We start from the raw sequence: 13869 nt of genomic DNA, 5'->3' as shown, positions 1-13869 counted from the left end.
TCTGAGGCTAAATCCAGCTGTACCTGCACTTATCTCTGAGAAATTGTTTAGAAAGCCAGGGGGTCCTTTCTGAACCTCGTGACTCAACGAGAGGGTCTCGCTGACAGTCTTGTCTGACCCTGTCCCATATGCAGTAAATAATTCAGTGTACCTTGCCATCCAATCTTCTTAAACCACTGTCACATTTACCATCAACCATTGTTATCAATAAACATATTGCTCCTTCTCTGTTATGAGTGAAGTGCATCACTCCATCCACAAGAACTACAAAGACAGGTAAAGAAAACTGGAGAATAGTGCGTAAATATTTAACATGCTCTTCCCAAGCACTACCAAGGTATACATAAATGTCCACGTATTATTCAGAGGCAGAGTAATCTGGCTTCACCAAGAGCTGGAGTGAAAGGAATAAAAAAGGAGAAGTAGTGAAGATTTAAGGAAACCTGAAATCTAAGATAACACCACCACTGGCAAACAGTATAGCAGTTTGTTTTCTCTAGATTGGCCTCATGGTATTTCATTTTGGTGTTGCTCATCTTTGAGGCCAGACACAAGCCCCGCATCACAAAAATGTGATCACAAGACATCTATATGACCCTGGGTTCCTAACCAGGACACAAGAAAGGTTCCATTTAAAAATCATTTTATTATTAACATAATCTTCCCATTTAGCCAAGTGTGGTCATGTATAAGGAATGTCAGTAAATATTCCATTTGAGGCTTCTTTTTACATATTTCCATTGATAAATAAACTCTGAATTCACATAAAAAAGTTAAACTTAAATAACTAATATATTTTCTGTAACAGGCATACACTGGTAAAATATAAATATTCTTGTACTCAGGCTTTGCTCTAAATAGAGATAACAGTTAGCCACACATTACAGTTATTAACAACTGAAAACAAGAACTCAAGTGATTTTCTGGCCTGGACTAAAATAGAGATGGAAACAGAAAAATTCACATTTTGACTTTGGGCCAAAAGAGGTTGAGAGGCAGGAAGGGAACAGTTTTATTAACAGCCTTGTTAAAAATAGTCTGCTCTGCCACTGAATTTTAATGGGAATATATTATTCTACGCCTGGTAGTTGATTCCATTATAATTTTATGTAACACTCAAGTATCACGAACAAAATATGGCACATCATCCATGAACAATATAACGATGTTTTAAAACTACAAGGGCAAAACCGCAGGCGATATGGGTGATTTGTTTCTGGCTGGCTATTTTGTCCTCTCACTCTAACATTAACGTATTGCATCACGTCACCGGTTTGGCCGCTTTCCCGCAAAAGATGGGAGTTTGTTACCTGTAGCTCTAAAGTTTTCCATACTAACCAGTTACCAGGCAGCCTGATACCCTGGGTTTTCTCACCCAGAAGTCAGACCAAAATAGGTTGATCGAGATGCCCTCTCAAAGGACTCTGGGAATGATGGTAAAAGGGACCACGGGACTGCTAGCTTCCAGCTCCAGCGCCGTCAGGAAGCATTCAGTCGCAGCATCATCGTTGCCTTGAGCCTGCAGCACCTCTCCCAGGCCGTTCCAGACCTCATGGGCTGTGGAGTTCACCTGGACAGCATCTCTGAGAATCTTCTCCGCCAAGCTATAGCGCCCGAGCTGGTGAAGTATCAGAGCCTGCAAGAAAACAAAGGAAAAACGGTTGAGATTGACCAGCAGGACTTCGGTGAAGCTCAAACGATATGTTGCAGCAGTGGAGTAAGTGTAGGTAGCTCTTGGGTTCAAAGAGAAATGACCTGAAGCAGGACAGGGGCAGTTTATTCCACACCAACAAGGAGTCAAATGGCTTTGTACAGGAAACAAAGACACTGAAATAAAAAAACTGAACTGAACAACAAAACCTCCAACCACCAAAACTCGGTAAGTACCTGAACTTTTGCAGCAAGCTCCTCTGTCTGAAGTCCTACTAAGGGGTGTTTACATCCCGCCTGTGCATCTCAGCACGCAGCTCATGTCTGATCACATCTGAGATCACACACACAGCACCAGCATCTCTCACGGGTGGCTCTAACAGAACTGGGTTCAGTCCCATGGGCAACAGCCACAGGATTTGATTCAGCCTGTGAAATGGGACGTGTGCTGGGGCTGACATTGCACCAGTGGTGTGTAAAGGTCCAGCAGGCAGACAACTTCCTCAGTAGTTTCCTAGACACAGATTCTTCATATTCCTCTGTGGGACAGGATCCAATTCAACACCACAAGATCCAAGAGGATGTCCAAAGCCAGTAGGATATGGGCTGAGTGAGGCAGTGGAATTCTCCATCCATCATATTCAGCTATGTTACTGTGCCAGAAAAGTTGTGGAATGACCAAGTAAAAGAGCTGGGATTATAATAATCCTAACAAAGTTATGCATTTTTACCTTGTAATTCTGTATTGCAAAATGTATAGGGAATATCTGTTTTTCAGACAGGCATCCTGATTACATGTTTACAGGTTCCTTGTGACTTCTCCCCTCCCAGCTCCTGCTCATGGACCATGATTTCTTTTCTTTCTCTCTGTAACATCTGTCCCATAAATCCTTATCAACGTAAGTATCGATGATTAGAAAGTACTGAAATTCCATGCAACACCTACATTATCCACCAGGCTGACCTTCAGCATGGAGAGACTGCAAACTCCATCCTGTAGAGCAACAAAGGAGATTGTGCTCTAAAACAATATAAAGAGCACTGTATAGTACTGGCAAGTAAATAAATAAATGCGACGAAGGCTAATTTCTACCAGGCTAGCAGATGTTCTCACATAAAGATGCCAGAGGGCTTTTCTGCTTCTGGATTTTTTTTTGAGCTGTCAAGTGAGTCAGCATTTCCAGAGTGAACAGTACTTCCAACCCAAAAGTCAGACAACTCTCAGGGCCAGTACTTTTTCCCTGCAGGAAGGTGATTGTCAGTGACTGGTAGGTATCAAATGTGAAGCTACAAAAGATGAAGCAAGGAAGTGGAATATATGAAGATGGTTTGGAGGCATGTACTTAACTGTAGTAAAATTAAAGTGTTCTTAATTTTTGAGACAAGATTCTCTAAACTATTTTCGAAAATCTTCCTCTTTTTTTTCTGTGCAGATTTGTGTATTTTATACTAATTAAACATGTGAGTTCTTCGAATATTGGTAATATTTTTTCCCCAAATATTCCAGACTATATTCCCTGCTTGCTAAGCGTGCAAGCTGTTCTTTTCAAGAACAAAGGAAACAACCAAATTTTGCAGATATAAGCCTGTTGATGGGAACAAAACCACATTTTCTATATGGATAAATGCGTGGCTGAGATTTTCCAGGTGATAGAACTAGAGCGAATACTGGCTGTTTGCCTGCTCTTATACTTTTCTAAGAATATAAGCGATTGAGCACTACTGAAGGAACCGCTCTTGCATGGGCGTTCAGGTGGCATCCTGTTCCCTTACGCTTCTGAAGCCACAGCTGGTTAGAGGGAGAGTCTCCTGAAAGCCACTCAGTCACTGGTGTCTCAGGCTGGGATGGTATGAAGACCATCAGGGTATCAGCGCTGAGATGATGAGCTTTGCTTCCAAAGAATCAATGGAGAGAAAATTAGACTTGTTTCATGCAGAGCATCAAAAGGACAGTGACACTTGGTGGGCTGAGTTCAAACAAGTGATCTAGAGAAGAAAGAAATGATGTCCTCTGAGTCACTAAATCCCTCAGAATGATGGTCGGATGTCATATATTGTGAGTGCCTAGTTTGTAAATCTCTGTCCCAATGACTTGATGAAAATTCTGAGGCACAAAACATTGGAAATTGCTTGCAGTCCTTGCCTGACTTTGCTCTATTAAAGCATCACACTGGAGACCAGAGGGGAAGGAGCAGACACGCCTGTCACACAGCAACAACCCCCGGTGGCCTCACACCGTTGCCCATCCCAGAAAACCGACCTCCAGTCTACCAGCTGTCGGCACACGCTTGTTCCCTGTGCTAAACACTCCAGGAAAACAAACAAAAACCCAAACAAAAAACCAAACCACAACAACAACAACAAAACTCCACAAAAAATGAACGACCAAACAAACCCCACATCAAACCACTAAAACCAAAACCTCCCAAAAACCTGCAAAACAAAACTCCTCTAAGATCTCCCAGAAATCAATACAAATTATCCTAGTCCTTCACTGTATATTTTTCTTTGCTTCCTAACCGGAAACAAAATCTCAGAGCTAGTAGTTTAGTAGTTCTGGCCTTTACCTATTTAGCAGCAGATGTACAGACAACATTGATCTGCAGAATAATGTGAGGTCTCTTGTTTTATGGCTGGAGATGGGCTTGATCAACACATCAGATCTGCAGAAACACAGCGGGGTAGCTAAGTGACATATGGCTCACACCTTCAAACCTGGCATGTTAGTTTAAAAACTAAACAAAATGCCTTCTCCCTATATCTTCTATATAAACAGGCATATAAGCTTTAAAAAAATACATATGATAAGGATTTTGGAACCTGAATCAATTAGGAAAACTTCTATATAATCACTTGAGTAAATAATAAGATATTAGTATGGAAACACCCATTCTACAGAACATTATGAAAACAGTAAATTCCTAAGGAACTACACAAATCTAAGGCAATCTATTTGTTCTTTGTACATTTTAAAATGCTGCGGTACTTGACAGAGGTGTTTAAGACAACTGCTGGCATCCTGCTAGGAGAAAGCAGGATCTTTCCTGCTATTGCATCTGTGTCACTATTGCTTTCACATGAAAGACCAATACATTTATGACATTTCTTTCTAACAGTTATAAAAGCCTCTAATGTGTGTGGGTTGCTTCATTTTGCAGCTCAGTACAAATTTTGTTTGTTACTTTTCCCCATGTTAGGTTTGCTGAGAATTTTGAGGTTCTTCTGGGGTTGTTTTGGTTTGTTGGGGTTTTTTGTTGTTGTTCAGTTGTTTGGGCTTTGGTTTGGTTTGGTTCTGGCAAACTATTGATCTCCTGTATGTGTGTTAAGGCTTCCAGCTTCTGTCTGTTCATGATATCTTTATATTGTAACCTCTCTAAGCAAATCTTATTTTTCTGTTAGCCAGCTCTACATTGTGGAGGTTGATTTTGTGACCCGGAAAACTCCAAGATAAAACTCTAATCAGAAATGGCACAGGCAGAGAGTAATAGGAATCTCTGAAGAAACAAAGAGACTTTTTTTTGCCATTATCGCAAGAAATGAAAGCGGTGCTTCACGTCTCCAGTTCGTTGATATTTATACCAGTCACTTTGAATAACCACCAGCACTCACAGATGTGTGGAGTTCAGATGCTCTGCTCAAGGAAAGGTCACCAGCCCTTTACAGTGCCCAGGTGGTCAGGGCTCAGAGCAACATGGACTCTGCCAATGTTAAGAGCTGACAAGGGCTGGCTTTCAAAAAAAAAAAGAAAAAAAGAGTATTACTGTGTGCTGCCTGTGACGGGGAGGTACCGCAGTCCCTGGAATCAAGGTTCTACGCAGCCTTCACACCACAACAGAACGGAACCCTGCAGAAATTAATAAAAAGGAGGGAAAAGTGCTCCAACTTTCTTCTATGCCACACGTTATTTTCAAGATCTTGACAATTCTTTCCTCATCGAGTCTGGAGTCATAAAGTCTCCCTCTAGTTAGTCAATGATTTTACACGTTTCTTCCCTCCATTATCATCCTCGTACTTCATTTGATATTGCCCCACATATAAAACTGCTGTCTTTTGTTTATTTTGCCAAAGCATCTGTCCAAGGATTGTTTTTATAATGCTCAGCCAAACAAGGTCCAACCCCTGACTGAAGGCCCTTGGCACTGTTGTCAAAACAAAAGTAATGTGTTATTTATTACTCAATATCTCCTGGTTACCTACACAAATACAGCCCAGAAAAACAGCTATTGAGTATCAATAGACAGAAATATCTTAATGCACCACCCTAAACGTTTGGCTGAATAACCTTCATTGATACTTATCTTGCATGCGTTAAGGAATGGGGATTACAACTTCTGTATTTTGGATACTGCCTTGAGACTAATCATGTTTAGTATTTAACTACTGTCACATCACAAGAATTATCAGCGTGATGATACAATTAGCTAAGAAAAAGTTAAGAGGATATGATACAGAAAGCAACAGGCTGATCATGAGAACCAGGGTAATAGAAATATGGCAAAAGTCAGTATAACGAAGTGGAAAATAACACAACCGTAACACAAGTTCTGCAGCAAGGTGGAAGCCTGTCAACCAAGCAGCTTCAGAGAAAGACTTGGATATATCACACAACCACAAGATGACAGTGTGAAAAGGTGCCAGTGGGAAAGAGGAAAACTCCAGTGACATTGGGAGAGGTTTCCAGTAGAGAGAAAGACAGAGACTTCAGCAGCTGTACCATACACAGCTACAACAGGGCCTCCTCCGGCACCTTGTGTGGTCTCCTCTGTTCAATGAAGGTCATTCAAACTGGCACATACACAGAAAGTATTGACTATTGAGACAATCAATAAAAATCTGAATTTACAAGAGAAGACTAACAGACTTCATCTGTTTAACCTACCAAATCAAAAGCTGAGACAAGATGAATTTACTTGCTACAAAAACAGTAGAGAGAAGAGAATATAGAAAAACTATTTTAGTTAAAGAATAATGTTGACACAAGAATACACGTGCATGAGTTGACTGTAAGTTTACCAAAAAAAAAAAAAGTGAAACAGCCTTCTACTCGCAGTAGCAGGGTGCAAACCAGCATTAAGACCAAGTCCTACAGGAAGACCTTACATGCTCTAGTGGGTGTGAGAAAGAGACTTGTCTAGAGGGCCCAGGGAGCTTCCACCTCTCCTGTTCCAGTACCAGGTTCTCCCTCAACTGCACTGAGAGGACAGAGAGCGTTAGCATGTTCATGCCTATATGGTATGAGTACTTGATGCTTCTGTTGCAAGAACAACTTTCTTGAGTCCTTGTGTTACACCGAAGAAACAGGTGCAGAGAAACGTCCAACTAATGACTACAAAGATTAAAAAGCAAAATTATGGTAGGTAACCAGCTTCTTTATGAAAGAAGAAAACTAGTATGACAAAATTAATAGATTCTGAAATCTTCAAATCCGTGAAGCCTTTTTTTAAAAACAAAAAACCAATAAACCAAACCAAACAATCAAACACCAACCCCCACACCATGTTCAGAGTCTTTTGGCCATAGAAAGATGCATAATGGAATTTTCAAATGCATGTAAGACAAGATGCTTAATCATCATTTAGTTCAACAGGACCTGAATCCTTACTCCACAACTTTCAGTATGCCATCATGTCTATCTGTATCCTGGATAAAGACGACACCTTTAAAATTTGGTCTACGGTGATGGCACAATAAAACCAATAATTGCAATTAATATCTTCTTCAAAAAGCCAGAATTACATTTTGATATATATTGGACATGTCAAAATTATATTTTGGCATAGTTATTTCCCACTTGCAGTTCAACATATTAAGGTTATTTTTCATTACCTAAATGTAAACATGTTTAAAAAGGAAAACATTCGAATGAGTGATAATTTCTAAATGCAGCTTTACATAGCCTCCAAGTAAAACCTTCAGTTAGCAAATGCATCATTATTTATTAATAAAATATCATCACTCTGAATCTAAACAACATGATACAATAAGCAACTGTATAAAGCCATAATTGTAGCGTAGCCTTTCACTGCAAAGGTTATCTTTTTCTGCAAATGGGCTTTCTCTCTTTGCAAATTAACCTGTCATAATGATTAACCAAACAGTCAATGGAAAACACACATCTAGAAAAATAAACACGGGACAGAAATGGAAAAGTACTTAACTAATTTCTGATTTTGAAAACATGATTAAAACCAGCCATTTAGAGGAGGAAAAGAGGTCACTTTTTTATTTGCTTTTAGGCAAATACGAAGCTAACATTAAAATTTTTTCCATGGAACTAACTTTTAAAAAATTAAAGGCATAATTATCACCCATTGTATGTCTCACCAAACCAGAGTTCTATCATGAAGTGCTAAACAAGTCTTGCCATAACTGAAAAGAAAAAAAAAGAAGAAATTTCTGCTCAAGAGAGCTGGAGGTTTTCTTAAGGTTTAACCATCTGACTACTTCTCCACCTCTCCTGGAAAATAAACAGCTCTCAATCTCAACAGAAGCACTGCTTGAGATTTTTACTTTTATTTGATATAAAGAGGAACAATTTCATTTTCTCTAAGAAAAATAGAGACTGTAGGTGGAAGATGTTCCCAAAAGCAATGACATTTATTTCAAAATGGAAAAAATATAATGGGAACTTCGACCATGAGTCTATTTGTACTTTTGCCTTCTTCAGAAGGGATGCTGAACTCCCAGCACTGAACTCTCAGAACTCTGCAGAGAAGGAAACTGATAACTGGAAGAAATGGTGAGTATGAGAAGAAATGTGGCTAACCTAACATACAAGAAAGCATCAGAGACACTGACCGTGTTTAAGAATCGCCACTTGTTGACCTGCAAAAAAGACTCAACTACAGAGATTTTGAGTTCTACCAGATATTAATTTTTTCCTAGTGGGTCTATTACATGAATTTTGTTAAAGAGCTTCTAAATGGAGGGTATTGGTCTCTTCTCCCAGGCAGCAAGTGATAAGACAAGAAGAAATGGTCTCAAGTTGCACCAGGTGAGGTTCAGGTTGGATATTAGGAAAAAAATATTCAGAGAAAGGGTTGCCAGGCAATGGAACAGGCTGCCCAGGGAAATGGTTGAGTCACTGTTCCTGGAGGTGTTTAAAAGACACAGACGAGGTTCTTAAGGACATGGGTTAGTGCTAAAGTTAGGTTATAGTTGGAATCGATGATCTTGAGGGTCTCTTCCAAGCTAAACGATTCTATGATTCTGATTCTAAATTTATAGGATGCAGACCTTATTTAGCTAAAAAAAAATACCCCTCAGCACGGTAAGTTTCCCTTGCAAAAACAGCTATAAGAAAACATTATAAGCACGTGAAAATAAAAAATCCAACTGATTTTGCTTTTTATGATAAGAGCAGGGAGACAGAAGAACAGTGAAAATACTACTTGCCTGGTTCACTGATGAACTGCTGAAGACCAATAAGCTCTTATAGCAGCTGCAAATGTATTATCAGATACAGAGCTAGGCAGATGAGGAAAATAATGTATATTTTTTTAAAGTTACAATAAAAGGCCTCAAGAACTCACTACATCCAACTTGTCAGTAATTTTCCCAGTTCACTATTTTGTTGAGTTTTTTTAAACAAGCCCCAGCCTGTCTAAGATAGAATCAACTTTCAAACATGGTATGCAGAAAGACATGATAGAAACATCCCATCTTATTAAAATAAAAAAAATTAAAATCAAGGATTATGACCATAAACAGTTACAAAGCTTAATACGCAATGTGCGCATTGCAAATCCCCCTGCACTGTAATTTTAGCATCACAAAACTGCCCCTTGTTACATGCTCATGTTCAACTTGCCACCTGGGGGTTCTGGTCGACGGCAAGTTGAACATGAGCCAGCAGTGTCCCTGGCAGCCAAGAGGGCACCCGTGTCCTGGTGCATCCAGCACAGCATTGCCAGCCGGGCAGGGAGGGGATTGCCCCGCTCTGCTCTGCACTGGGGCGGCCTCACCTGGAGCACTGGGTGCAGGTCTGGGCACCACAGGATAAACAGAATATAAAGCTACTGGAGAGTGTCCAAAGGAGCGGCTAAAGTCACTTGGTTTGCTCAGCCTGGAGAAGAGAAGACTAAGAGGAGATGTCATCACGGTCTACAGCTTCCTCACAAGGGGAGGAGGAAGGGCAGGCGCTGATCTCTTCTCTCTGGTGACCAATGACAGAACCTGAGGCAATGGCAGGAAGATGTGCCAGGGGAGGTTTAGGTTGGACATCAGGAAAAGGTTCTTCACCCAGCGGGCGGTGGAGCCCTGGAACAGGCTCCCCAGGGAGGTGTCACGGCCCCAACCTGACAGTGTTCAAGAAGAGAATGGACGACGCCCTCAGACACATGGTGTGAACTGTGGGGTTGTCATGTGCAGGGACAGGAGATGGACTCGATGAACCTTGTGGGTCCCTTCCAACTCAGGACATTCTATATGATTCTATGCTACTTTTTCAGCCTATTTAGCATGCGTTGAGGTGGCTGCTATTTTCAAATAAATCTATCAAACTTGAAGGTTTACCAGAGACTTGACAATGTTATGCTATAATAATGAAACAGAAGAAGTGTTAGCAAGGCAAAACAAGAGGAATTTGTCTTAGTATATGGAAAAATAAGTAAAATTCTCCAGCTGATATTTCCCATCCTCTGTGATAAAAAATACAGGTTTTAGATGTATTCTATAATCAATATTTTATACTTATGTAGAGTGAAATAGCATGTCACTTAAATACTATGCTCTCCTATTTTCATTTTAGTTGATGAATTTGTGCTGAAACATGTCCCTCTAATGGAAGTATGACTTTGCACAAGAAATCATTAATTAACTCCTTCTGTCGAAGGCATATACCCATAACAGCTGCATGTTTACTCATTGTAAGTAACGATTTTCTGCAAGTGAAAAAAAATTGTGACATGGTGCATCAGTTTGAAATAAGTCATTTCATCAGAAAAACACTGAATAAAGATAGTTCATGCAATGACAGACACAGATGCGTTTCAATGCAAGGATTTTAAAGGGCGTCCACATTATAAGTTTTAAAACAACTCGACTGACCACCAATGCTCACGAGTAAAGATTATTTTCCATAAAATAAATACATATTTTTTTTGAATTGGAAAAGAAACTGCAATGCGTATGTAATTTGCTTCCAAAATGCAGAACACAAAACTACTTATCTCATTTTCTCTAATAATGCCATTCTTGTGAATAATAAAAAGTGTGTTTCTTCAAATGTACTCAAAATTTCCTAGCAGCTCAGAATGTTTTTTCTTTTATAAAATGAGGACAACCAGCTAATAACATTACAGCTGATCGCTCACTAAACCAAACCAAAGCAACTGATGAACAGATATGAGCCTGCGCCTGCAGCCGGCATTTCTGTCCCAAGCCCCAGCTTGTCCCACGCGTCCCTTCCCGCCTTGTCCCCCTCACTTGCCTTCCTCGCCCCCCAGCGCTCCCAGTAAGCGAGCTGGGAGCTCTGGAGCAGGGCTGCAGCCAGCTCCCAGCCCCAGATCACTATTTCTTTCCCCTTCCCCCAGTGCCAACATCACCCCAAAGGTATCCGATTGCCTCCCCTGCTGCACAATGCTTGTTGCTAGGAGAAAACCGACTGCTTGGCAACAGATTTTTAAAACAACAACTTTGGCTTTGTTACTCACTGAACTTTATGTTGCCAGCATGAAATAACACCCATGCGTGGTTGTTAGTGCATCTGTGTATTTATAACTCCCTTGAAAATGACTGACCCCTTCCAACGGGGATGTGCTTGCCTTTTTGTTCATTGCTGTTCACGGCTGACAACATAAAAAGGTTCAAAAAAGTGGTATGTGTTTTGGTGTTGTTGTTGTTGTTGTTTTGGTGGTGGGTTTTTTTGCGTGCTTTTTGTTTGTTTGTTTGTTGATGGTTTTTTTTAATTACTGATCATATGCTTCTACCAGGAGGGAAGCTCTTGGGAGACTTTTCTGGTTAAGACAACATGATCTTACAATAATCTGATTTACACTTTATGTGAATGTCACAGCAGCTTATAAAAACATAGCATGACCACCACAGTATATTGTGTGAGAACTGATTTGACTATAGCAAGAACATTGGAGATGAACAAAACACGTCACTGATTGAGTGAAATACCTAGCTGACTTCAGAAATTATTTACATTTTATCTCCATCTGGAAATTATACTGAGGGTCTTAGTTCACCTGCAGAATCTACAAACACAGTAAAAACACAACAGAAGTCAGAAGGCTACAGCTCTGGCAAGTACTGCATCAACACTGGCATCAAGGAGTAATTAAGTACAACCTTAATCCTCAGATTATGGCCAGCCCTGAATTTGGAGAACTTGTCATCCGGTGCAAACATTTTCTAACACATTTCCTCCCAGCTGTGGTACCATGAGGAAACATGCACGACCAAATTACTGTATAGTCACTACTACAATCCTACCATTTTATCATCTGTGCTGTATTTCAACATTGCCTGGTTAAAAAGCAAGGTTGGGTTACCGTGCTACTTATTGAGACCCCTAGGTACTATTTGTTACTGATGCCATTATCTTCCCAGTTTTGAGTCAAAGGGTCAGAAATAGAGAAAATTGTATTTCTGTTAGTCAAGACTTAGGATGAAGACAAAAATGCTTTCAATATCCAAAAGAGGGAAAACCACCAACCAATAAAAAAACTCAAACAAACAAACCAACCCCAACACCCAAAAAAACCCCAAACAAAACAACAACAACAACCACCCCCCCCGAACCTACAAACAAATCCTCCAAAAATTATATAAGTGCCAAACAAGTAAAGAAAGAGAAAACCTCAGACCAGGATTCTTGAAACAAGCCTCAAAGTTGTCAATATTTAAGCGTTTGAGCACTGAGGATCCTAGGAATTCAAGTGTCCACTTAGGTACTCCACTGCCTATGGGCTAGATTTCCCTTTAGTACATCTGAGGGTTCCTGATTTTGAAAGCTGTGCTCCATTCAAAGTTATCACTAATGTCAAGAAATTAATGTTCTTCTGTCCATCAGTCAACCATTGACAGAATTAAAGAATAAATAATAAGAAATAACAAGCAACAGCTTTTTAAGAAGCTGTTTTTCATTAATGACAGTTTTTCTATAAAATCACAATGAACATGCTGGGGGTATGTGACTTCTAGAAATAGTAGTTAGAAAAATTGATTTTTCTTTGATGTATAAGCTATTCCCCTGACTTCAGATTCATTTCTTCATTAGAACATTTGATCAAAGTTGCAGATCCAGTACTAGTTTCTATAGTTAACACTTATAACTAATACAACTGTCAGAGTTCAAATAGAGTACTTTGCAGATCTTTAGCTAGATTGTTACCATAGTGAAGGTTTGCACTGGTTGTCCATACCTGTACACGCTCAATACTACAGAAATGAGCTCTTACCTGTCTGAACTTTTGAGACCATGGAAAAGTCAATACTACAGAAACCAGCTCTTACTCGTCTGAACTTTTGAGACTATGGAAAAGGCATCAGAAGTGAATGATACTCCTCTGAAGTAACCTTTTTGCATTTACGCATGTGCATCTCTCTCAAGTATTCTGACGAAGGTTGTATTAAATATTCAGAGTCAGAACTGCAGTATAAGATAAAAGATGACCAGTCCTTTCATTACTAAAATAAAACAGAAATTCAAAGATTTAAGCACATTTTTATTACTTCTGTCCTTAGCCAAAGGGACTTTTGCATATAGAAGCACGTACATACATACATCGTAACTATGGCTTAATGTTACTGTTTCAAAAGTGTTTTGACACCACAGCAGCACATACTACACTGCCATTTCAATAACTTATAAGAAAAAGAGGTTATTTTTAATAGAGTGTTCATAAATATATTTTTATAGCATCCCCAGGGAACAGACCATTTCCTCCTCCCCAAAGCAGACGTGAGCTGCCATCTGCTCCTCGGGCCAACACACAACGGAACAGCCACCTCCATGGCCTTTTGCAAAAAGCTCCCAGCATGAGGGGGAATGTGCCCCCTTTCTCCTCCCTGCCAGATTCTTACACAGAAGGCAGAAGCTGTAGGTCCATCACTGATCTGTCAGTCTGACAGGACAACTGCCAGCAGACCCACCTTGAAGGGAAGGTGATTTTCAGGGAGAAGGGAAGGCACACAGCCTCCCACCTGGGCACCATCAGGCAGAGATCAGGAGAGCCAAACCCCAACCACCAGCTAAGAAAGGGCTTTTAG

The 13869-nt window shown here is 40.1% G+C and overlaps 1 protein-coding gene across 2 annotated transcripts in view; it reads right to left on the bottom strand.

Moving 5' to 3' along the window:
• Positions 1-668: 668 nt before the first annotated feature.
• Positions 669-13869, bottom strand: part of TTC7B (tetratricopeptide repeat domain 7B) — a 143676-nt gene continuing 130475 nt past the window's right edge. For both annotated transcript variants that reach the window (XM_065635327.1, XM_065635328.1), the window contains one exon: positions 669-1636. In XM_065635327.1, coding sequence (XP_065491399.1) covers positions 1415-1636 — 222 coding nt within the window. In that variant the 3' untranslated portion in view covers positions 669-1414. The remainder of the gene's footprint in view (positions 1637-13869) is intronic.

Source organism: Caloenas nicobarica, chromosome 5, assembly GCF_036013445.1.
Source record: "Caloenas nicobarica isolate bCalNic1 chromosome 5, bCalNic1.hap1, whole genome shotgun sequence".
Lineage (NCBI taxonomy): Eukaryota > Metazoa > Chordata > Aves > Columbiformes > Columbidae > Caloenas > Caloenas nicobarica.
The sequence above is the reverse complement of the archived record's forward strand: the minus strand, read 5'-3'. Positions and strand labels throughout refer to the sequence as shown.